This window comes from Megalops cyprinoides, chromosome 4, assembly GCF_013368585.1.
Source record: "Megalops cyprinoides isolate fMegCyp1 chromosome 4, fMegCyp1.pri, whole genome shotgun sequence".
Classification (NCBI taxonomy): domain Eukaryota; kingdom Metazoa; phylum Chordata; class Actinopteri; order Elopiformes; family Megalopidae; genus Megalops; species Megalops cyprinoides.
The window spans coordinates 292,501-316,009 of NC_050586.1; the positions used below are offsets into that span (position 1 = coordinate 292,501).

The 23,509-nt window shown below is 48.8% G+C and overlaps 1 protein-coding gene across 1 annotated transcript in view; it reads right to left on the reverse strand.

Moving 5' to 3' along the window:
* si:dkey-61l1.4 (collagen alpha-1(V) chain) overlaps positions 1-12,045 on the reverse strand; it is a 62,536-nt gene extending 50,491 nt beyond the window's left edge. The window contains exons 1-4 of the mRNA XM_036526107.1: positions 11,949-12,045; positions 1,887-2,054; positions 992-1,199; positions 572-734 (exon numbers count right to left, since the gene is read on the reverse strand). Of these exons, the coding sequence (XP_036382000.1) occupies positions 572-734; positions 992-1,199; positions 1,887-2,054; positions 11,949-12,045 (636 nt within the window). The remainder of the gene's footprint in view (positions 1-571; positions 735-991; positions 1,200-1,886; positions 2,055-11,948) is intronic.
* Between the last annotated feature and the right edge of the window lie 11,464 nt (positions 12,046-23,509).

The window sequence follows — 23,509 nt, forward strand, 5'->3', positions numbered from 1 at the left end:
CCACTGCAGACTGAAAACTGACCTGTTCAAACTGCATCTTTGCTCAGCTGACACTGAAGTCTATATTCTCACACTTCCTCTTGCTCCTACTACAGCACTAAACTGAACAGGATGTGTGACATTATTGATTTAGTATCATCTCTGCTGTCAGCACACACACACACACACACTCACACATTCTCACACACACACCCACACACACACACACACACACACACACACACACTCACACATTCTCACACACACACGCACACACACACACACACACACACACACATTCTCACACACACACTCACACATTCTCACACATTCTCTCACACACACACATACACACATACACACACATACACACACTCACACACACTCTCACGCACACACACACACACAGGCATGGCTTAAATTAAAAACACCTCCATTAAACAAACATTCAATCCAATATTTAAAAGCAGCCACAAATGTTTGACCTGCTTTATGCTGAACTGCAATTCACATTGAGACAGATATTGAACATAACTGAACTCCTGCTCAAATGGAAACTAAGCGCACTGCCAGTGAGAGACACCGGACCCACCTCAAAGACCTCTTCATCGAGTATCCTGGTTCCGAACACCACAATGCCCCCCGTGTCGATGACGGGGTGTGAGCTTCTGTCCAGCTTTCTGCTGATCTTCTTCTTACAGTCCAAAACCAGGGTGACCGTTTGCTTGTGGACACTGATGGCGACTCGATGCCACCTGAGAGTTAGAGATCATGCAGAGTAATGATAAAGCAATGAGAATAACGGTAACCTGCGGTCATAGCGCTGAGAACAGCGGTAATTTACAGTCATAATGCAGAGAAGAGCAGTAATCTGCAGTCACAGTGCTGAGAATAGCGGTAATCTGCAGTCACAGTGCTGAGAATAGCGGTAATCTGCAGTCACAGTGCTGAGAATAGCGGTAATCTTTGGTCATAGCGCTGAGAACAGCAGGATGCTTCAGACAGGCCTTACCTGCCATCGGCCAGATTGAGCCCCCGGAAGAAGGGGTAGTCCTCAGGGCTGGGTTTGCCTGCATGGTCCTCGTACAGGAAGATGGGGGAGCGGCCGAGCTCCACACCCAGCTGCTGGATCCCCTGCTCACTGTAGACGGACAGCAGGAAGGCCTGCATGCCTTTCTTAGGCCTCACTGTGGCCAGGATGGAAAAGTCCTTGGGGAACTCTGAGGCAGGGGACGAGGAAGTGTTTCCATTATAAACCCTCAAAGACACTGACAGCTCTCCAAGAAACATTCTTAAGAACCCCCCAGAGAGCAGATACAGGGTGTAGAACATAGGAGTGATAACCTGAAGTATGGGGGAGATATCAGGGTGCGTCAGAAGTCTGCAGCATTAAGGACGTGACTGCAGAGAGAGGCTCAGAGTCAGTGTGATATGTGGGTATGTGATGTTCCCCTTTGGATGTGAGGGCAAATGGGCAGAATTTTCCTAATTTAGCAAGACCACTAATGGCCTGCATGTCCCTGCGCAGGACCCATTTGGGCCTGGTGTAAAGCCGCACACATCTGGGTTACCTCTCTCATGCAGACTCTTTCCATTCTCACTGGACAGTCTTTGCAAGACACCCCTGCCACTGGGACTCAGGATTAGGCACACAGTTGGGGTTTGGAGTAGAAGTACAGGGGTGTAATTGTGATATGGGGTCGGGATATTAAGACTTGAGCCAACAACCTTCGAGCCCTGAGCCCTTCTGTCACACAGTAAATGCATATGTAAGTATATATCATAAGACTGTATCATACAGTATATATTGTAAGAGAACCATAAATGGTGAGTCAGACACAGATTTGAAAACAGGGAGCATAGCAGACAGATGTCCGAAGGGGTCAGGTGTTTGTTCTGGAACGTACCTGGGTATAACTGTTTCGTGGGTGTGCTCAGCTGTGCCTCTTTGGAAACTCTGTAGGCCATGTCAGGTCCTGCCGATGCCTTCCTGTGTATGCAGAATCCTGTGGTTTTTGTCACTCCGTCTGGTAAACTGTGAAAGTCTAAAATCTTGAGGAGATCTGCAGGTTCTGCTGTGAGGAAGAAGAGAGAGTTCAGTGGAGGAACTGATCTCTGACCTGCTATCCAGCCCTATGGCCATCCACCATCCACTCACTGCCCTGAGGACACAAAGAAAGTCCCCACTTTTTATCTCACATCTGGACTGAGTGACTCATTAATCACTCATTTACCTGTGACTAAAGTCTCTCCTCACATATTTCCAGGGGTTTATGTCACTTGCCTTTTGCTGGCTGGGGGGGGGGGGGGGGGGGGGGGGGGGTCCAGGGATGATTTTTTAGTCTTTTCCATTCAGTCTCGCTTTTGGTTTTTACGGTTTTTTATTGTCTCTGGAAAGAGTTCCCTGTAAAGCTAACAGCAAAGAGAGGTGTACCGAATAAGTGGCTTGATTGATTAAGCTGTTTTAACACACGATGGAACATCAGCAGACAACTCCTGCTGTAGAGGAGCATCGGCGAGGCCTCTGGGGGTCACACCTGGGTGGGAGTGTGAGGAGGGAGGTGTTTCTGAGGAGTGGGGGTGAGTGAAAAAAACGCAGTCTCTCTGAAACCGTCGGACGGGACGCCTCCTGGGGCTTCCCCAGCGAGGCCCCCTCTTCTCAGCTCTGGACAGCTTCCACGTACCCCCACCCGAATGGTGGGCACACAGGTGGACAAAGGTACCTGAGCAGACAAGCTTTCAAAACTTCAGTCAAAGAGGAACACAAGACTTGTGTTGTAAAGGACCTGCCACAACCACAGAGCTGCCCTACACTTTTTCCCAGTGCTGAACTGGGCAGACTGCTTTCAGATCAGTAAAAACCTGAGCTCTTAACGCTGCTTAGCTGTGTTTGGAAAGAAAAGGAAAACCTTCCTCAGAGAGGTCTGTGCTTCCCTGCAGGCCCTGGGGCTGTTTAATCAGCAACCTCAGCTCACTAAAATTCAGCCACGGCTCCAAGCAGGGAACACCGTGTACCCCTGCTCACACACAGGCACACACACTTTCAGCCACGTCCTCAGTGATGTACACTGTGAAACACAAGCGTCAGTAAATGTAGGTCAGGAAAGATGAGCCAGCTGTGTAAGGTATGGTTTGTCTTGTGTTAGAAAGAGAACTAACTTCCCACACTGTCTGCCCCTGTCTCTGTCAGTCTCCTTGAATCTCTCTGTCTCTCTCGCTCTGTGTGGAGCTCAGGAATCATGATCAAAGCCTTTATTTTGAGCCTCACATGTTGAAAATACACGTGTAGTTGTGAGTAGAGCATTGTGGGGTTTGGGGAGTTTGTAACAGAGAGCAGCAGGTCTGAGTGAGAGATCATGCCCTGACATCCCGCTAGAGCAGAGACACCACCCAGCTGCTTCTAAGCAGAGACACCGCCCAGCTGCTTCTAAGCAGAGAGACCACCCAGCTGCTTCTAAGCAGAGACACCGCCCAGCTGCTTCTAAGCAGAGACACCGCCCAGCTGCTTCTAAGCAGAGAGACCACCCAGCTGCTTCTAAGCAGAGACACCGCCCAGCTGCTTCTAAGCAGAGACACAACGCCAAGCTGCTTCTAAGCAGAGACACCGCCCAGCTGCTTCTAAGCAGAGACACTGCATGGTGTGAGTAACCCCCCCCCCCCCCCCACACTGCATGGTGTGAGTAACCCCCCCCACACTGCATGGTGTGAGTAACCCCCCCACACTGCATGGTGTGAGTAATCCCACCACACTGCATGGTGTGAGTAATCCCACCACACTGCATGGTGTGAGTAACCCCCCCACACTGCATGGTGTGAGTAACCCCCCCCCCCCACACTGCATGGTGTGAGTAATCCCCCCACACTGCATGGTGTGAGTAATCCCACCACACTGCATGGTGTGAGTAACCCCCCCACACTGCATGGTGTGAGTAATCCCCCCACCCCCACACTGCATGCTGTGAGTAACCCCCCCACCCCACACACTGCATGCTGTGAGTAACCCCCCCCACACTGCATGCTGTGAGTAACCCCCCCCCCACACTGCATGCTGTGAGTAACCCCCCCCCCACACTGCATGCTGTGAGTAACCCCCCCCACACTGCATGGTGTTAGTCACACTGCAAGCCCAGGTCTCAGTGTGCACCAGTGAGGAATTGTGACAGCCTCATTCAGACGCTCACAGACGGCCTCATTCAGGCACTCACAGACGGCCTCATTCAGACGCTCACAGACGGCCTCATTCAGACGCTCACAGACGGCCTCATTCAGACGCTCACAGACGGCCTCATTCAGACGCTCACAGACGGCCTCATTCAGACGCTCACAGACGGCCTCATTCAGGCGCTCACAGACGGCCTCATTCAGGCGCTCACAGACGGCCTCATTCAGGCGCTCACAGACGGCCTCATTCAGGCGCTCACAGACGGCCTCATTCAGACGCTCACAGACGGCCTCATTCAGACGCTCACAGACGGCCTCATTCAGGCGCTCACAGACGGCCTCATTCAGACGCTCACAGACGGCCTCATTCAGACGCTCACAGACGGCCTCATTCAGACCTCCCTGTTCCAGACCCTGCCTCCCCTTTCAATGCAACCTATTCCCCACTTCCCCTTTCTCTCCCTCTCTTCCTCTCTCTCTCTCAGCATGTCGGCCTCAGAAACACATGCTAAAATAAACCTGTACTGTGCTCAGTACAATATAGAACAGAGCAGGCAGCACCAGAGTGGCTGTTCTCAGATCAGTACAGAGGTGGTAGCCTGAGTGACAACATTGCAGAGCAAGGCTTAGTCTCTCTCAGGCTCAGAAAGGAGTTTTCTGTGAAGTCAGATAGGAAGACAATGAACCAGGCCAATCAGAAAGTAATCCCACTTTACAGTACAGTACACAACCAATCACAGACAAGTGCCTTTTTACAGCACAACACACAGCAAATCACATAGGTGTCCAGCATTAACTATTTGTGTCCCATTGCTGTTGGATGCTCATGTTCCGCCGCCTGGGGGGCAGTTCACCTGTCACTTCTGTCAGCAGCAGCGACGGGGGGGTTGGGGGGGTCAGAGATGCCCTCTTCACCCGTCCTTTCCTGCTCCTCTCGCCATGGCTGGGGGGTGATGGAATGTACACATCCTCAGCTATTTGAGACACTTTACCATCCCACAGCAAAAATAAATAACCAACCGGCAGCGGCCAGACTCACGCCAAATGTTTACTCTGCAATTCCACGGTCAAAGAGTCTGGCTTGGAAACGCTAGCAGGCCCTCCACAGACACACTGCACACTCAACCAATTAAAACCCATGGAGCAGCAGGGAAAGGAGTGGGGCCAGAGCAAGCCAAGGGGCATGGCTTCAACAGTAGGACAGGCTGAGCTCGATGGTCCGAGGATGGACTGACAGGTCCCGCTGAGGGATCACCATGCCGCATCACTCTCTTCTGCTCAAACAGCTGCTGCGGTGCTTCTATCTGGGACAATGCAAATGTTGCATGCGCTGAATGCTTCAGTACTGAAGCGCAACTAGCAGCAGGAAAACGCTTTCAAAAGAGACCAGTGATCACAGCTAATGCTCAGTTAATGCAGAAATATATCTTGTAAGTAGGTTTAAGTGCTGAAGTCTTTGATCTATGGCCTTGTAACTGTGTCAGCCAATGAGTCCCTCATTAATCTTCCCCTGAACCGACCAGAGAGCAGAATCTGTTCTTAATCAGCCCAGCTCTCTGCACCCCCCCCACAGAGCTCAGAGCTCCCAGCACACAGCTGACTGCAGCGACCCCCACATGACACACACACTCCCCCCAACACATCCACCCATCTCACTCCCCCTCCTACAGCCCCGCCCATCTCACACCCCCCCCTCCTACAGCCCCGCCCAATCACTCTCCCCCTCCTACAGCCCCACCCAATGACACTCCCCCTCCTACAGCCCCACCCAATGACACTCCCCCTCATACAGCCCCGCCCACGCAGCCTCTCCCTCAGGATGCCCCGCCCCTCCTGTACATACACAGTCCCCCGGCATAATGATTAATTATACTATAGTTCAATGAGGTTGTGAATATGACTGAATCTGAATATGACTGACTCTGAAATGCACCAGCACTTCGATCCTCACAAAAGAAGGAATGTGCCACAGGGATTTTGCAATGAGCCTTTGTGAAAAATGTAAAATCGTACTTTCTTTTGAGATGAAACAGGATTTCATTTCACAGTCCATCTTTCCAGCCGGGGTGGAACAGAAGCATCTGGAAGAGATTTCTGCAGGACAAACAGATGGAGCAGTGTCCCGCGGAGAGTCCAGACCCCCAACCCCCCCAACCCCTCCGAAAATTCTGCCACGTCAAGTCTCTGACAGACACACTTCACTGTGGAGTTGTGCTCATGAATGCTTGGAGACAGGGCACAACCGTCTCATTTGGGTTTTACAGCCTAATTGATTAAAGAAATCTGACACTGATATGAATGTTCTGGATTTTTAATGGCTCTCCACTAAGAGGGGTGACAGAATCTACTTACAAAGTGTAATTAATTATAATTAAACAGGACAAACAAAACAACAGTGTTTTAATGTAGCACATGGGTCCGTTTTCTGGAAAGGTCCAGTGATCAACACAAGCTCGGGATGCGGATCGGGATGGGGATCGGGATGGGGTTCGGGATGCGGATCGGGATGGGGATCGGGATGGGGATCGGGATGCGGATCGGGATGCGGATCGGAATGGAGATCGGGATGGGGATCGGGATGCGGATCGGGATGCGGATCGGGATGCGGATCGGGATGGGGATCGGGATGGGGATCGGGATGCGGATCGGGATGCGGATCGGAATGGAGATCGGGATGGGGATCGGGATGCGGATCGGGATGCGGATCGGGATGCGGATCGGGATGCGGATCGGGATGCGGATCGGGATGGGGATCGGGATGCGGATCGGGATGCGGATCGGGATGGGGATCGGGATGGGGATCGGGATGGGGATCGGGATGGGGATGGGGATGGGGATCGGGATCGGGATGGGGATCGGGATGCGGATCGGGATCGGGATGGGGATGGGGATCGGGATGGGGATGGGGATCGGAATGCGGATCGGGATGGGGATCGGGATGGGGATCGGGATGAGGGCGGGCGGGTGGGTGGGCAAGGTCAACGGCAGCTTCACCGCTATCACACCTGAGAGTAAGGCCAAGGCATTGTGCAAGGGGTCAAAGGTTACCCTATAAACTGTACCACAGACATGCTATTCACTGAAGACATTCTGATTCATTCATAAGGGTCATCAAAGACAGAGATTCCGCAGGTGTCAGAGACCAGCAGAGCGCTGGAGCTGTCTGTACACGGACACTGAGCACTGCATGGAGCAGCTGGGTATCTGCTCAGTAAACAGGCTATCTGTGCCTGCATGTCAGCACTGTTAATTTGTGCAGTTGAGACACTAATACTCTGTTCTGTTCCACATTATAATGATTCTGCCATTCTGTCCCTCTGGCCAAACACACTGCTGCGGACACAAAGCCAGAGAGGCAGAGAGGCTCAGAACTGCACCACCAGCAGCAGGAACACACACACACACACGCACACACACACTCACTCACGCACACATGCACGCACACTCTCTCACATACTCACACACACACGCACACATGCACACACACGCACACTCTATACACACACACACACACACACACACATTCTCATACACACACACACACACACACACACACACACACACACACACACACACATGCACACACACACACGCACACACACAGGCACACACTCACAAACACACTCTCACACACAAATTACCGCAGCGCCGTCAGGATAAAAGTTAAAGTTCCTGTTCGTCACACAGAATTTGCATATGGGCCCCCTTTAATTAGGGAATGCTAACAAGACTACAGCCTGTGCTGGGGGGTCATCTCAGCACCGGGCAGAGCGTGTCAGTCAGGAGAGCAGCTATTTGCTCCTGCTGGGAAGAAGAGCATTTTATGCTAATGCTGTTGACTTTTTATACAGATTTTTGTCAATATGATTTTGCAATGTGGATGGGAAAAGAAAATCATAAATCATATCCAGCTGCACTTTTTGCTAAATAAGAATAAAAAATATCCACTTAAACTGAATTACATAACTTTCAGAAGTGTTGTTTTCTAGGATTTAACAGAAGTCTTCCCTGTGCTTTCACATTACCCAAAATGCAATGGACTGAAGAACGGTCTAAGCTGCAGTCCGTGCAGCGAGGATGATGGGAATGTTTAATGGGGGTGTGAGGTGGTTTCGGTCCCGCAGGTTTGCCTGATTGCGGGTGCAGCTGTGAGCCCTGCTGCCTGCCATGTGCTTCTCGTGTGACAGAACTCTACCGAAACCCATTTCACCCGTTCTGACTACGCCTGAGCTTCTTATTAATGCATGTATTGCACAGTCCTTCCCGCATCCCACCGTCTGCCTCTCGCTCGGATGGACAGAGCCCTAGAGATGTCAGTCACAGCTGCAGGGGGAACCAGGCTGTCCCAGTGCTGGGTCATTCTGAACACTGTGAGAGTTTCATTCACAGCTCACTCAGACCTGGTCTCCATCCTGTCTCTCCACAGCAGAGCTGAACATTTACAGAACAGTATCTCTCTAACGCCAGTCTGCCTGTGACTGTCTCTAATGACTGTCTCTGTCTCTAATGACTATGTTTAATGACTGTCTCTGTCTCTAATGACTGTCTCAAATGACTGTGTCTGTCTGTAATGACTGTCTTTAATGACTGTCTCTGTCTCTAATGACTGTCTCTGTCTTTAATGACTGTCTCTAATGACTCTCTGTTTCTAATGACTGTCTCTGTCTCTAAAGACTGTCTCTAATGACTGTCTCTGTCTCTAATGACTATGTTTAATGACTGTCTCTGTCTCTAATGACTGTCTCTGTCTCTAATGACTATGTTTAATGACTGTCTCTGTCTCTAATGACTGTCTCAAATGACTGTCTCTGTCTCTAATGACTGTCTCAAATGACTGTGTCTGTCTGTAATGACTGTCTTTAATGACTGTCTCTGTCTCTAATGACTGTCTCTGTCTTTAATGACTGTCTCTAATGACTCTCTGTCTCTAATGACTGTCTCTGTCTCTAAAGACTGTCTCTAATGACTGTCTCTGTCTCTAATGACTGTCTCTAATGACTGTCTCTGTCTCTAATTACTGCCTACAAAAGACCACAGCAGTCATATTCACAGGACCCACGAGAGCAATGACCAGAGAACCAGAACGCCCAGCCGACGGCTAACCAGGACAGCCCACCACCCTGCACCATCTTTAGCCCCGCCCCCTCAGGGTTTCAGCTAAGTCCACCCCCATATGATTTCAACTAACTCTGTCTCTGGAGGATTTCTGCTAGCAGAGCACATATTTCTGTTCATCACCCAGAGCGAGGGGGAAAAAGCTGACTGACGCTAGTGTGATACTGATAGGGAGCCAGCAGCTTAAAGACCTGAAATCACTGCTGCAAAGCAAGGAGACACAGATGAAGAGTATGCAGTCCGGACATAAGTCCACTCAAGTGTCCATTAAACACATTTACATTACAATACATGCTTGGCACTTATCAGACACTCTTATTTAGGGTCTCTATTTATTTAGAGACTTACATTGTTTTTTTTTTTTAAACAATGTTACCCATTTATATAGCTGGATATTTACTGAGGCAATTGCAGGTTAAGTATCTTGCCCAAGGGTACAACAGCAGTGCCACAGTGGGGAATCAAACCTTTCGGTTATGAGTCCTGCTCCTTAACCCCTATGCTACAATGGCATCACATTGACATTCGTAAAGCTCAGATACTGCAAGTCCTCTATATCGGCCTTCTTTAAATATAGGGTCCGTACAAGTAACGCTAGTCTGTAAGATTGCATCCGCTCCTCTCTGCCCGGCGCGGGTCTCACGTTCTCAGAATCTGCCACCTCTGCTTCCTTCCTCTCCAGCATCAGAAACAGGAGGACTGCAGTGCCCAGTGGGTACTAAAGGGGGCGCTCTGCCCTCAGGTGAATGCCTTGGCACAAGCAACTGCTTTGCCTTTAAGCTGTTCACCTGGGGCTGACACTGCCGATACGGTCTCCTACAGCACTGTCCCATCCAAACACATTCCACACACCCAACTTATTTTATCTTCTAAATGGTGCTAAGAAATAAAACATCAGACTGCTGCCCCCTTGCAGTAGATCTAGCTTAAAGCAGATCCACACTACTACAGCAGATCCAGTTTAAAGCAGATCTGCATCCTTACAGCAGATCTAGCTTAAAGCAGATCCACACTACTACAGCAGATCCAGTTTAAAGCAGATCTGCATCCTTACAGTAGATCTAGTTTAAAGCAGATCCACACTACTACAGCAGATCCAGTTTAAAGCAGATCTGCATCCTTACAGTAGATCTAGCTTAAAGCAGATCCACACTACTACAGCAGATCCAGTTTAAAGCAGATCTGCATCCTTACAGTAGATCTAGTTTAAAGCAGATCCACACTACTACAGTAGATCTAGTTTAAAGCAGATCCACACTACTACAGCAGATCCAGTTTAAAGCAGATCCTTACAGTAGATTGAGTTTTGAGAGAGCACTTACAGCAGATCCTCTCTAAAGCAGAACACGAGTGGTAAGACCTGCACTGCAGTGATGGAAGGACCAGCCCTCTGAGTGAGCCACAGACCATACAGACAGCCCTCATCAGCTCTCCAGTGTGACATCACCAGCAGCCAGGCAGAGCACAGAGAAACACGGCCCTGCAGCAACCTGGCCTCAGTATGCAGAGACGCCAGGCCATCTCTGCTCCTCCTTTTCCTGAAAGCTTCAGGCAAGCTTGCTATAAGATGCCTACGGGAGCTCTGTGTCATGAGCAGGGTCCTTACAGCCACTGCTCCATGTAAGTGATGCTTCTGCACAGTACCTATAAAGGCAATAAATTAGTTTGCTTTTGTGATCTCTCAAGCTACAGCTGTTCTTTCCTTTTCTTAATACTGGAGCTGATGCAACCTTGAACAAAATTTCTTATATTGTTTTTAGATTTTAAAAATGCTCGTCCAAACTGCGCTTTCATGAATGAGTCCTGAGGGAGAGGAGTGAGTCTGCAGTCACAGAGCGAGGTGTAAAGCATGCCATCGCTACAGCCTCACACAGGGAGCCATTAACTGCCTGCTAAATAAAACCGGCAAATTCATCCAGTCACAGAGGAGACGGGTGCAGCACTCCACAGACCCCGATTAAGATGGCACAGGGGGATATATCAGGAGCCCGAGCAAAGGGAGGATTAGGGAGCTACACAAATACACAGTGCAGCTGTCATACCATGGCTGTTTCGAGTGTGTATGGGTGTGTAAAAACAAACTGATCAAATCTGAGAGTAGCAGTCTGCTGTGACAATTATCATTATTTCCATTTTAGGCATAAGTATTGGTCCCTGCTATTTTTGCATATACATGTTTGTATGTTTCTTTGGTTTTATTGACGGTTTTGTTCAGTATAGAATCCTTCACCTAGAAAATTTTGCTGACTCGCAAGAGTAGAGAAATGTTTAGCAAAGACACACTTGATTTTATGTATCTGTGCTCACATTGGCAGAGATGCACGGATTATCCCATCAGCCCGTATAACGATCTTTGGGTGGAGGAGGCACCCTGTCAGAGTGCTGGGGCATCTACGCTCCCCCGTCAACCAAACCTCAGACTCGCGGACCACACGGCAAAACCCGACAATTACGGCCGCGATGAGAAGCATCTCACGCAATGCATCGAAGCAAATCTTGTGTGGGATACGTCCAGAAATCATTTTAAAGTATTTAAAGCATTTTAAAAGAAACTGTCTGACACTGCATTGGGGAATGATATTTCCGAGACTCCACAAGTGCGCCGAGATAAGAAAAGGACTGCACAGCTGCTCAGACTCTCAGTCAACAAATCCAGTCTGTACTGCACTATAGTAGCCCTTGGTGCCACTTACCTGTACTGACTGGCGACGTAACAAACAGAAGTATTGCTAATGTGAGCTGCATATCCATTATCCATCGCTCTCGTGTCCTTCTGGTGTGGGTATCCATGACCACCAACCGCGTCCACAACAAACGTGGGTCAATTTCTTTAGGTAAAAACTTGTGGCAACTTCTGGTCAGCAGAGTAGTGGAGACGAATATCCCACAGGAAGAAGTTTCTGTTTTATTCAGCCATATGTGTTCAGCGTGGACTCCTCCGGGGACTGGCGCACGGATGGGATCCCCTCTCCGCTGCGCTGATCTGGCCGGTCTGTCCCGCGATCGCAGCGATGCCCCTCGAAGCTTCCAGGTTGCGCGATCCCGGGAATAATGGGGCGCAAAGTTTCCCAAAGCCTGTCACTCAAACGCGGAGGACAAGAGTCTGCCAATCAGAACTGCCCGCATGAAATCCGAGCCATGTCATTGGACGTTTAAAGGAGGGCCGAAAACCTCACTGAAAAGGTGTTTTTTCATTATTGTTTCTTTCACCTCACGACGGGAATTTTAGTGATTATTGGATACCGTTTTGGGTCCCTTAATATACATTTTCCTAGAGAAGCGTTGAAACGAGGAACACAGCCCTCGTACAGCAGAGACGATGATGATGATGATACTTTATTGTCAGACAAGTCTGAATTTTTTCTTGCATCACAGCAGCTCCACTTGCAACATAACAGAGAAGACAATAATTAGGACAATGAAACAAAGATACATACATTTAACATTACCATCACAAAGGACAACAATGTACATTTGATCTGGGATTAAGCTCCACATTTAATTCTAGGATTGACTGATGCACAAAAGAGTGCTGTAGCCTAACCCTAGTGAATCTTGGAACCTTGTGTCTCTGGTTTGATGGTAACAATTTGTCTTCACTGTTAGGGACATGGTTGGGGTCAGAGACAATGTTGTTAGCCAGCCTTAATATGTTACTATGGTAGGCCGATTCGTAGAGTTTCTCATGGGGTTGGCCTACAATCTTTGAGCAGATTTTTATTTGGTGAAACAGTTTTGACTTTGAAGTAGTGGACAAACACTTGTACCATGTAGTATTACAATACTGTAGAACACTCATAATCACAGAAGTAAAAAAAAAGAATTTGTCTAAGACTTAAGGACTTTTTCAATAGCCTTGTCAACTTAACATATACAATCGCATGTACTTTTTATAGATGAACTCTTTCATGAAACATCACATTTTATATAGTATAGAAGCAATGTTTTATTATAATGACTATTGCTTCCTCTTACACCAGTTAAGCTGGTTGTTGTTTTTGCTGAAGGATAAAAGTATCCCGGCATGTGTTACTGCAGGGCTGGAGGTATAATCTGCTATTAAAAGACTCCAAATGAGTGACGTGCGTGTCAGCGGCCCCTCGAGGAGCAGCAGGTGGCGCGGCAGGGAGCACAGTGAGACCACACAGGTACCTACAGCCCGACAAACTGACACACCGAACACTCCCACACTCCCACAGCCGAGTCCAGCCGCCATATCCGCTTCCTGTTTCCCCGTGCTCTGCCCTCATTACACCTTTATTTAAATTGTTTCATTTGCATTTTTTGAAGTTTTATAACATGCACACTTCCTTTTATAATTTTACAGGCACAACAGGTGTTTTTATTTTCATGGTTGGACACTTATGTTTTCGTCTGCTCTTTTGTTCAGAATCCCCCAGTAGGTATGAAAATTCTATTTTTATTTTTGTGTTTGTCATAATCTGTGTAAATCCACATAAAAGTGCTAACCTCAGGTGTCTGTGTAAGGTAATGTCTCATCTGCACCCTCCAGAATTCAGGCTTCGTTTTCTCGTTTTGCATCTTCTGGCATAGGAGCTGTTCAGCTCGTCCTCTTTTAATATGCAGTACTGTGTTGTCTGCCGGTCAAAGGTCAATCACACCAGCACCACCATTTATCAGGGAGTTTATGTTCTCCACAGATGTTAAAATAAGCAGAGGGTGAATACTTCTTCTGGCATGACATCACTGTTAAACTTGGACAGGAAGTGAGTGAATGATCAGGCCAGGAAGCAGTGGCTGTCACGCTCTCCCTGCCCTGCCCCTAGCCCCGCCCCCAGCCCCCCCAGCCCACACACTGCACTCTCTCAGACCGGGGGGTGTGGCTACTCTCTGCGTACAGCGCTGTTTGCAAGCGTGATTTCATTACATTAAAGGCATTTAGCAAATGCTCTCACCCAGAGCAACTTACATTGGTTGCAGATTTTTGTTTTTTTTTGATTGATTTAATTAGATAAGACAGTTAAATATGCCACTGCAGATAATCTAATATGGTGAGATTTTAATATAATAAATATAAAAAATGATCGTGTTTTGCATCTCACTAAAACATTGTGTTTAACAGGTGGGACGTTTCTCAGCTAATTATGAAAGATGCAGAGTTTTACAAAGTCCCAATCAAAGGCCAGACTGCTGAATCCAGATCAATTTCAGGCAGGCAGTTTATTCCAACTCTACACCTGGAAGTCATTTCCTGCCTTTCTCCAAATGTGACACAGCATTCGGACTTGAGAGGGAAATGTCCCGGCTGTGTCGCTTGGCACTATTTTTTGTTCAGAAATAGTGGGTGCAGATCAGCTTGGGAAAGGATCCTCTTTGGTGTCAGCCGGAACATTCTCTGGTCGAGGTGACATACGTGCTGCTGTTTGAGCTTCCCCAGCAATGTGGATTCTGGTCCTGGGATGAGACCATAAGCCTGGAAGCGAGCAGTACAGGGAACCCACATGGTTTGAATCCTACCTGTCTGACCGTTCCTATCAGGTATCTTGGAGGGAATCGGTCTCCTGACCCCGCCCTTTCCAGACCGGGGTCCCACAAGGTTCCGTACTTGGCCCACTCATTTTCTCCCTTTACACTAAATCACTTGGACAGGTTATCTCCGTCCACGGTCTTTCCTACCACTGCTACGAAGATGACACACAGTTGTTCTTCTCTTTCTCCCCCTCTGACTCTCAGGTCCAGCCACGCATTGCAGCCCGCTTAGCTGACATTGCCTCCTGGATGTCCGCTAGCCATCTTAAGCTCAATCTGGAGAACATAAGAACATATGATGACGAGAAGACTAAGAGATAACTAAAAGAAGTCTAAGAGAAGGCCGAGCTTCTCTTTTTTCCATCAAAGAGCTCCCCAATGATCAACACTCCAATCACCATTGAGGGTCCTGTGGTGACCCCCTCCAGGTCAGCCAAAAACCTGGGTGTGACCCTGGACGACCAGATGAACCTCTCAAGCCACATCGCGGCTGTTACCCGGTCCTGTAGATTCTCCCTCTACAACATCAGGAGGATCCGCCCTTTCCTTACCCAACAAGCAACCCAGCTCCTAGTTCAAGCACTAGTCATCTCCCGCTATAAGACTTATAGCGTCTTTAACAGACTGGCATTTATCTTTAAAAACATGAACATTCAGTGGCTAAAAATCCAGAAGATGGTCTGTAAGGAATCAGTCTGTAAGGAGAGAGAGAGAAGGAGAAAGAGAGTGAGAGGGAAAGAGACAGGCAGACAGGTAATGAGAGAGGCAAAAACATCGTGGCTTAGTGAGAGAAAGCACACTGTCACATAAGGAGACAAGCCCATCTGAATCCAGAGCCTGCACAAGGGAACGTTGTCACAATGCTGAGGGAACATTCTCACAATGCTGAGGGTATGCTCTTAGGACGCTGAGGGAACGTTGTCACAACGCTGAGGGAACGTTCTCACAATGCTGAGAGTATGCTCTTAGGACGCTGAGGGAACGTTGTCACAACGCCGAGGGAACGTTGTCACAATGCTGAGGGAACGATCTCACAATGCTGAGGGTGTGCTGTCGCAATACTTAGCCATGTCTGGAGTAGGAAGTCCTGGGCACTTCATCAAGCTGATGTGTCACCATAGACGCACAAACACCCCAAAGTATACTCACCTCTAACCCAGTGATGACTGACTGCACCTCTGTTATCTTTGAAGAGAGAAAAACTGTAACAGGTCACTACTGCCCAGATATTTCTGCAAGTTTCAGGGATAAATTCATGTGTCGTAAGTTCATCTGTCACAGGAGAGTAACGACCTGTTAAAACAGGGTTAAAGATTGAATTAAAATAAACATTTTGTCATTATGTTTCATTATCATTATGTTTCTTTTCCACCAATGAATTTTGGAAGACCCACAGAGAGTACGGGGAAGAGACTTCACAGATATAAGCTAGGGTAAGAGATATAGCTACCTGTAATACATACCTTGACTCAAAGATGCTCACCTCTTCTATGCGAGCCTCAACTGTCGCCCTGTTATCTGGAGTGATTCAGGTGTAGGTCCCCTCTGCTGGAAAATGAGAGCCGTGTTTCAGGGCATTTTTACAGCTTTGCATAGTTTCTCTGTTGCCTCCAAACTCATCCAAATCCATCAGTGCACTGAGGCCTGTATGCGGCTGTTTATATGTGTCTGTGGGTCAACCAGCAATGCATTCAGCCAGGACTTCAGCTTGAAACTGTGTGGCCCAGATGAGGGTCACTTGACCAAAACGTCAAGCAAATCTGGCCAACTTTGCCCAGCAGTCATTATAGACTAAATTTAGGGTTCTGAGGCTAATCTTATGGCTCTGAGGGTAATTTTAGGGTTGTGAGAGTAATCTGTAGGGTTCTCAGTGCAGATGGGTGGGTTGCCCCCATGCCCTGTGGTTGCTACCATACTCAGGCTGAGTGCAAAGCCCAGTGCCCCAGAATGGAAGGAGGACTTAACCCCCCTACACATACACATACACACACGGATACGCACACGGATACGCATACGCATACACATACACATACACAAACACATACACACACACACACACACATACACATACACACATGCATACGCATACGCATATGCATACACAAACACAAACACAAACACATACACACACACACACTCACACGCACACACACTCACACACACACACACTCACACACACACACACACTCACACACACACAACCCTCTGGCCTGAGTCTGTCCACCACATGTCTCACAGAGAACTGGTGTTTGGTTTCACCCCCTCTACCAGAGGTCACAGGTCAGAGGTCACAGTGTTGTTTCCCTGGCGGCTCTGGCGTCTCCTCTTCTGAAACATGTGGGGTCCAGCTCTGCCTGTCTCTGCTGCTCTGTGAACCACACACCACACATGCTGTCATGATCAGGACCAAACGCCTGTCTGAGGGTCTGCATGGGCACAGACAGCCTTTCTGCTGAGTCATATCAAGCAGAAACAATAGGTTAAGGGCTTATAATACCCTGGGTATGATTCCCACAATGCCCTGGGCCTGATGCCCAAAAGAAGCTGTGCGAGACACGCATAAGTGCCTGGGCGAGATATCTATGAGACTCTGTTCACTGGCTTGGAGATGAGTGTTCGAGAGCACTGCTGAAGTCTGGGGCTGATTTTTGATGGGCAGGATGCAAACAGATCTGAGTTTGGGTCAGAATGAATTTCTGTCTGGATGGCAATAAGCACTGAGAATTAATATTGTCAGAAACACTTTGGGTGGAATTTTGCTGATTCGAGAGTCTTGCTGGAGCTCATTTGGAGCCGGTACTGTACTTTGCGTGTGTGTGTGTGTGAGAGTGTGCCTGTGTGTGTGTGAGTGTGGATGTGTGTGTGTGTGTGCCTGTGTGTGTGAATGTGCCTGTGTGTGTGAGTGTGCATGTGTGTGTGAGTGCGGATGTGTGTGGATGTGTGTGTGAGTGTGGATGTGTGTGTGTGTGTGAGTGTGGATGTGTGTGTGTGTGTGCCTGTGTGTGTGAATGTGCCTGTGTGTGAGAGTGTGCATGTGTGTGTGAGTGCGGATGTGTGTGGATGTGTGTGTGTGTGTGTGAGTGTGGATGTGTGTGTGTGTGAGTGTGGATGTGTGTGTGTGTGTGAGTGTGGATGTGTGTGTGTGTGTGTGTGTGAGTGTTGTTGTGTGTGTGTGTGTGTGGATGTGTGTGTGTGTGTGTGTGTGTGTGTGTGTGGATGTGTGTGTGAGTGTGGATGAGTGTGTGAGTATGGATGAGTGTGTGAGTGTGGATGTGTGTGTGAGTGTGGATGTGTGTGTGTGTGTGTGTGTGGATGTGTGTGTGGATGTGTGTGTGTGTGGATGTGTGTGTGGATGTGTGTGTGTGTGTGTGTGTGTGTGCGTGTGTGTGAGTGTGGATGTGTGTGTGGATGTGTGTGTGGATGTGTGTGTGAGTGTGGATGAGTGTGTGAGTGTGGATGTGTGTGTGTGTGTGTGTGTGTGTGTGTGTGTGTGTGTGTGTGTGTGTGAGTGTGGATGTGTGTGTGATTGTGGATGTGTGTGTGAGTGTGGATGTTTGTGTGAGTGTGGATGTGTGTGTGAGTGTGGATGTGTGTGAGTGTGGATGTGTGTGAGTGTGCCTGTGTGTGTGTGTGTGTGTGGATGTGTGTGTGGATGTGTGTGTGGATGTGTGTGTGTGTGGATGTGTGTGTGGATGTGTGTGTGAGTGTGGGTGTGTGTGTGTGTGTGTGTGTGTGTGTGTGTGTGTGTGTGTGTGTGTGTGTGTGTGGATGTGTGTGTGGATGTGTGTGAGTGTGGATGTTTGTGTGAGTGTGGATGTGTGTGTGAGTGTGGATGTGTGTGAGTGTGGATGTGTGTGAGTGTGCCTGTGTGTGTGTGTGTGTGTGGATGTGTGTGTGGATGTGTGTGTGGATGTGTGTGTGTGTGGATGTGTGTGTGGATGTGTGTGTGAGTGTGGGTGTGTGTGTGTGTGTGTGTGTGTGTGTGTGTGTGTGTGTGTGGATGTGTGTGTGGATGTGTGTGTGTGTGGATGTGTGTGTGTGTGTGTGTGTGGTTGTGTGTGTGTGTGTGTATGTTATTTTCTTTCATGACTCATTCTGATTTATATTGTTTCTTGTCGGTTCACATTAATTCAGATTGATTCACACAAATTATACTGACTCCTTGTTAAAGATAACAAACTCTGAGGTGACACTGCTCAGTACAAGGATGTGCACAACTGCAATGCTGCAGACTCAGAGCTGAAATGCTGCAGACTCAGAGCTGAAATGCTGCAGACTCAGAGCTGAAATGCTGGAGACTCAAAGCTGAAATGCTGCAGACTCAAGGCTGAAATACTGCAGACTCTGAGCTGAAATGCTGGTGACTCAGAGCTGAAATGCTGCAGACTCAGAGCTGAAATGAATGTGCCTGTGTGTGTGAGTGTGCATGTGTGTGTGAGTGCGGATGTGTGTGGATGTGTGTGTGAGTGTGGATGTGTGTGTGTGTGTGAGTGTGGATGTGTGTGTGTGTGTGCCTGTGTGTGTGAATGTGCCTGTGTGTGAGAGTGTGCATGTGTGTGTGAGTGCGGATGTGTGTGGATGTGTGTGTGTGTGTGTGAGTGTGGATGTGTGTGTGTGTGAGTGTGGATGTGTGTGTGTGTGTGAGTGTGGATGTGTGTGTGTGTGTGTGTGTGAGTGTTGTTGTGTGTGTGTGTGTGTGGATGTGTGTGTGTGTGTGTGTGTGTGTGTGTGTGGATGTGTGTGTGAGTGTGGATGAGTGTGTGAGTATGGATGAGTGTGTGAGTGTGGATGTGTGTGTGAGTGTGGATGTGTGTGTGTGTGTGAGTGTGGATGTGTGTGAGTATGCCTGTGTGTGTGTGTGTGTGTGTCTGTGTGTGTGTGTGTGTGTGTGTGTGCGTGTGTGTGAGTGTGGATGTGTGTGTGGATGTGTGTGTGGATGTGTGTGTGAGTGTGGATGAGTGTGTGAGTGTGGATGTGTGTGTGTGTGTGTGTGTGTGTGTGTGTGTGTGTGTGTGTGTGTGTGTGTGTGAGTGTGGATGTGTGTGTGATTGTGGATGTGTGTGTGAGTGTGGATGTTTGTGTGAGTGTGGATGTGTGTGTGAGTGTGGATGTGTGTGAGTGTGGATGTGTGTGAGTGTGCCTGTGTGTGTGTGTGTGTGTGGATGTGTGTGTGGATGTGTGTGTGGATGTGTGTGTGTGTGGATGTGTGTGTGGATGTGTGTGTGAGTGTGGGTGTGTGTGTGTGTGTGTGTGTGTGTGTGTGTGTGTGTGTGTGTGTGTGTGTGTGTGTGTGGATGTGTGTGTGGATGTGTGTGAGTGTGGATGTGTGTGTGTGTGTGTGTGTGGATGTGTGTGTGTGTGTGTATGTTATTTTCTTTCATGACTCATTCTGATTTATATTGTTTCTTGTCGGTTCACATTAATTCAGATTGATTCACACAAATTATACTGACTCCTTGTTAAAGATAACAAACTCTGAGGTGACACTGCTCAGTACAAGGATGTGCACAACTGCAATGCTGCAGACTCAGAGCTGAAATGCTGGAGACTCAGAGCTGAAATGCTGGAGACTCAGAGCTGAAATGCTGGAGACTCAAAGCTGAAATGCTGCAGACTCAAGGCTGAAATACTGCAGACTCTGAGCTGAAATGCTGGAGACTCAAAGCTGAAATGCTGCAGACTCAAGGCTGAAATACTGCAGACTCTGAGCTGAAATGCTGGAGACTCAGAGCTGAAATGCTGCAGACTCTGAGCTGAAATGCTGGAGACTCAGAGCTGTAATGCTGGAGACTCAGAGCTGAAATGCTGGAGACTCAGAGCTGAAATGCTGGAGACTCAGAGCTGAAATGCTGCAGACTCAGAGCTGAAATGCTGCAGACTCAGAGCTGAAATGCTGGAGACTCAGAGCTGAAATGCTGGAGACTCAGAGCTGAAATGCTGCAGACTCTGAGCTGTAATGCTGGAGACTCAGAGCTGTAATGCTGGAGACTCAAAGCTGAAATGCTGCAGACTCAGAGCTGAAATGCTGGAGACTCAGAGCTGAAATGCTGGAGACTCAGAGCTGAAACAGACACTTATTCATTACAGTTTGTGCTGCTTCATTCTGCAGCATCACAACAAGCACCACTCCAGAAAGGGAGAGAGAGGGAGAGGGGGAGAGGGAGAGAGGGAGAGAGAGAGGGAAAGAGAGGGAGGAGTAGAGAGAGAGAGGGAGAGAGGGGGAGAGGCACAGAGGCACCCAAACCCACCCAAACCCCACCCAACACCCCTCCACCCACCGCTGAGCAGGGGCTCCTCAGTGTCACCACCAGCATCTTCAGGACAGAGACAGAGGAGAGAGGAGAGACAGAATGCTGGAGAGATGGAGAGAAAAGGAAAGAAAGGATCTGGAGGGACGCTGGAGTTTCTGCAGGGGCTTTGAAGATAAACGCAACACACAGGCCCACGGAGCACTGCTGAGCATCACAAACACACACTTCCAAGCAGAGAGCGCAGGCAAACACACACTTCCAAGCAGAGAGCGCAGGCAAACACACACTTCCAAGCAGAGAGCCCAGGTTACTGTGAGTGCGGGCTGCGTTACTGTGAGTGCGGGCGGTGTTACTGTGAGCGCGGGCTGCGTTACTGTGAGCGCGGGCTGCGTTACTGTGAGCGCGGGCGGTGTTACTGTGAGTGCGGGCGGTGTTACTGTGAGTGCGGGCTGCAGCCAGAGACACAGGCTCTGCATTGCAGCACAGACACACAGGTCTGCTGGCAGCAATGTAGCAGAGGGGTTAAGGAGCAGGACTCATAACCGAAAGGTTGCCGGTTACCTGCTGTATCCTCGGGCAAGATACTTAACCCACAGCTGCCTCAGTCAGTATCCAGCTGTTTACTAACTCTTCCTCCTGCCCTCCCGCTGCCTCTCAGCTCCTCCATTAAGCACAGTGTGATGCGTGCTGGGAAGCTGGAGGGGTTAAGTCATTTTTAAAGGCCAGCCTCATAAGATATAGGCATTGCTAATGCGTAGCAGATCTGCTCACCACCACTCTCCACCCACCATGTCCAACACTGTACTGGGATCAGCTCTGAGGCGGATCTGGGCTCTCTCTGTACCCCCTCTGAATGAATCATGCTGAAGTGCAGGGCAGGGATGCTCATTTAGCCACTTTGTTAGTGAGATTCTCCAGCTGTTGAGAGACCTGGCTGTGAGTACACTGTCGTCCTTCCTGTGGGTCTGTGCTGTAATGTCTCCTCTCCTGCTCTGGCAGCAGCAGAGCAGCAGTGGGCTCCCCCCACCCCCGGCACCCCACCCCTGGCCCCCCCACCCCTGCCCCTCTGTCCCTGGCCCCGCACAGATAAACGGCTTCCTCCACAGTATGGAGAACATGTGTCCGCTGACATAACGTGCTGTTGTGTGCGGGTCCGGAGGGAGGGTGCGGGACCCATGGAGAAAAATATTCTTCATTCTTTCTCTCTGCGTTACTTCCAGTTTCTGTTCATTTTCCATTTGATTGTGAGAAAACTGCTCCCAGACCCCCCCGACCCCCCCATACCCCCCCACCAGCTCTTCCATTGTCCACAGTTATGATAACGAAGACCAAGCAGCAGGCTGCAGGCAGTTTTAGGGGAATGAGAACCAGGCACAGCTTCCCACTCCCCTGCCAGTGGGGATTCCATGACCCTCATTTCTTCCAGAGACAAAAGGGAATCTGTTTCAGGGAATCTGTATTTTTCAAAGTAAGTCAGTTAAAAGTTAGCCATATGATTGGCTACAATAAAAAATTATTTGCACCAATCAAATGGTTGTAAACAGTAAATCTCATCCTTACAGTCTTTTGAGGTGATGATGTCATAATAACTGACTGCCCCCCCCAAAGCATCATTTCATGTCTTAAAATTTGCTTTTCGACTGCTGTTCATTAGAGACCATTGAGCATGGGCCTCTCCTTTTATGATTGCGACAATGATTATGATTATAAACCATCCAAATCGGCACTGACCATGTAACCATCTGGTTCCCTCACATGGAGTCAAAGCAAATATTTCGCTGAGCAGCCGGCCCTGTTTCAGCAGATTTCCTCTTAAAAAGCTTCCATTTGCTGCCTTCAGTTGCCTGCATTCAGCCACAGGGCCTTTCTAACGAGGAAAGCCTGTCAGAGGCCCCCCAGAAACAAGCCTTTCCCAGGACAGCACCCCAAAGTCATCCTCTCTCATAGGCATCCCCTGTCACTGACCCCCTCAGAAATTCAACATATATGCAGACGCATTTTAACACAAAACACAAAATAATGTGACCAGTATGAAATATATCTTCAGTGTGATTAATTATCTTAGCGGCAGTTTTATTTATGATGCTGCAGAAATGAATGGTGCCTGAGGCGAGTGTGAGGAAAGCCGGTGCCGTTTATTTGCTGTTGTTGGTGTGGGGGTTAAATGTGACTCACAGGTCATGCATTCAGTGCAGTCTCACAGAGCAATGTGTGGAACTCAGAAATCCCAGCGGCCTTACCCCCTAAGCCCCATACCCCCTAAACCCCTAAACCTCCAGCACCCCTAAAGCTCCCCACACAAAGACAGTGCCATCCAGGTAAAAAAAAGGTAATTGTGTGAAATAAACTCTTTATACTTCAAAGGCCTGAAACATCATGTGAGCAGTGCCTGCTTTGAGATTAATGATGGCTATAACTCCTCTTCTAACTGCTGAAACGGCCCATAGCCCATATGCAGAAGGTCAGAAGAGCTGCAGTCTGTCTGATTACAGGACAGAAAGCCGAGGCCGGCC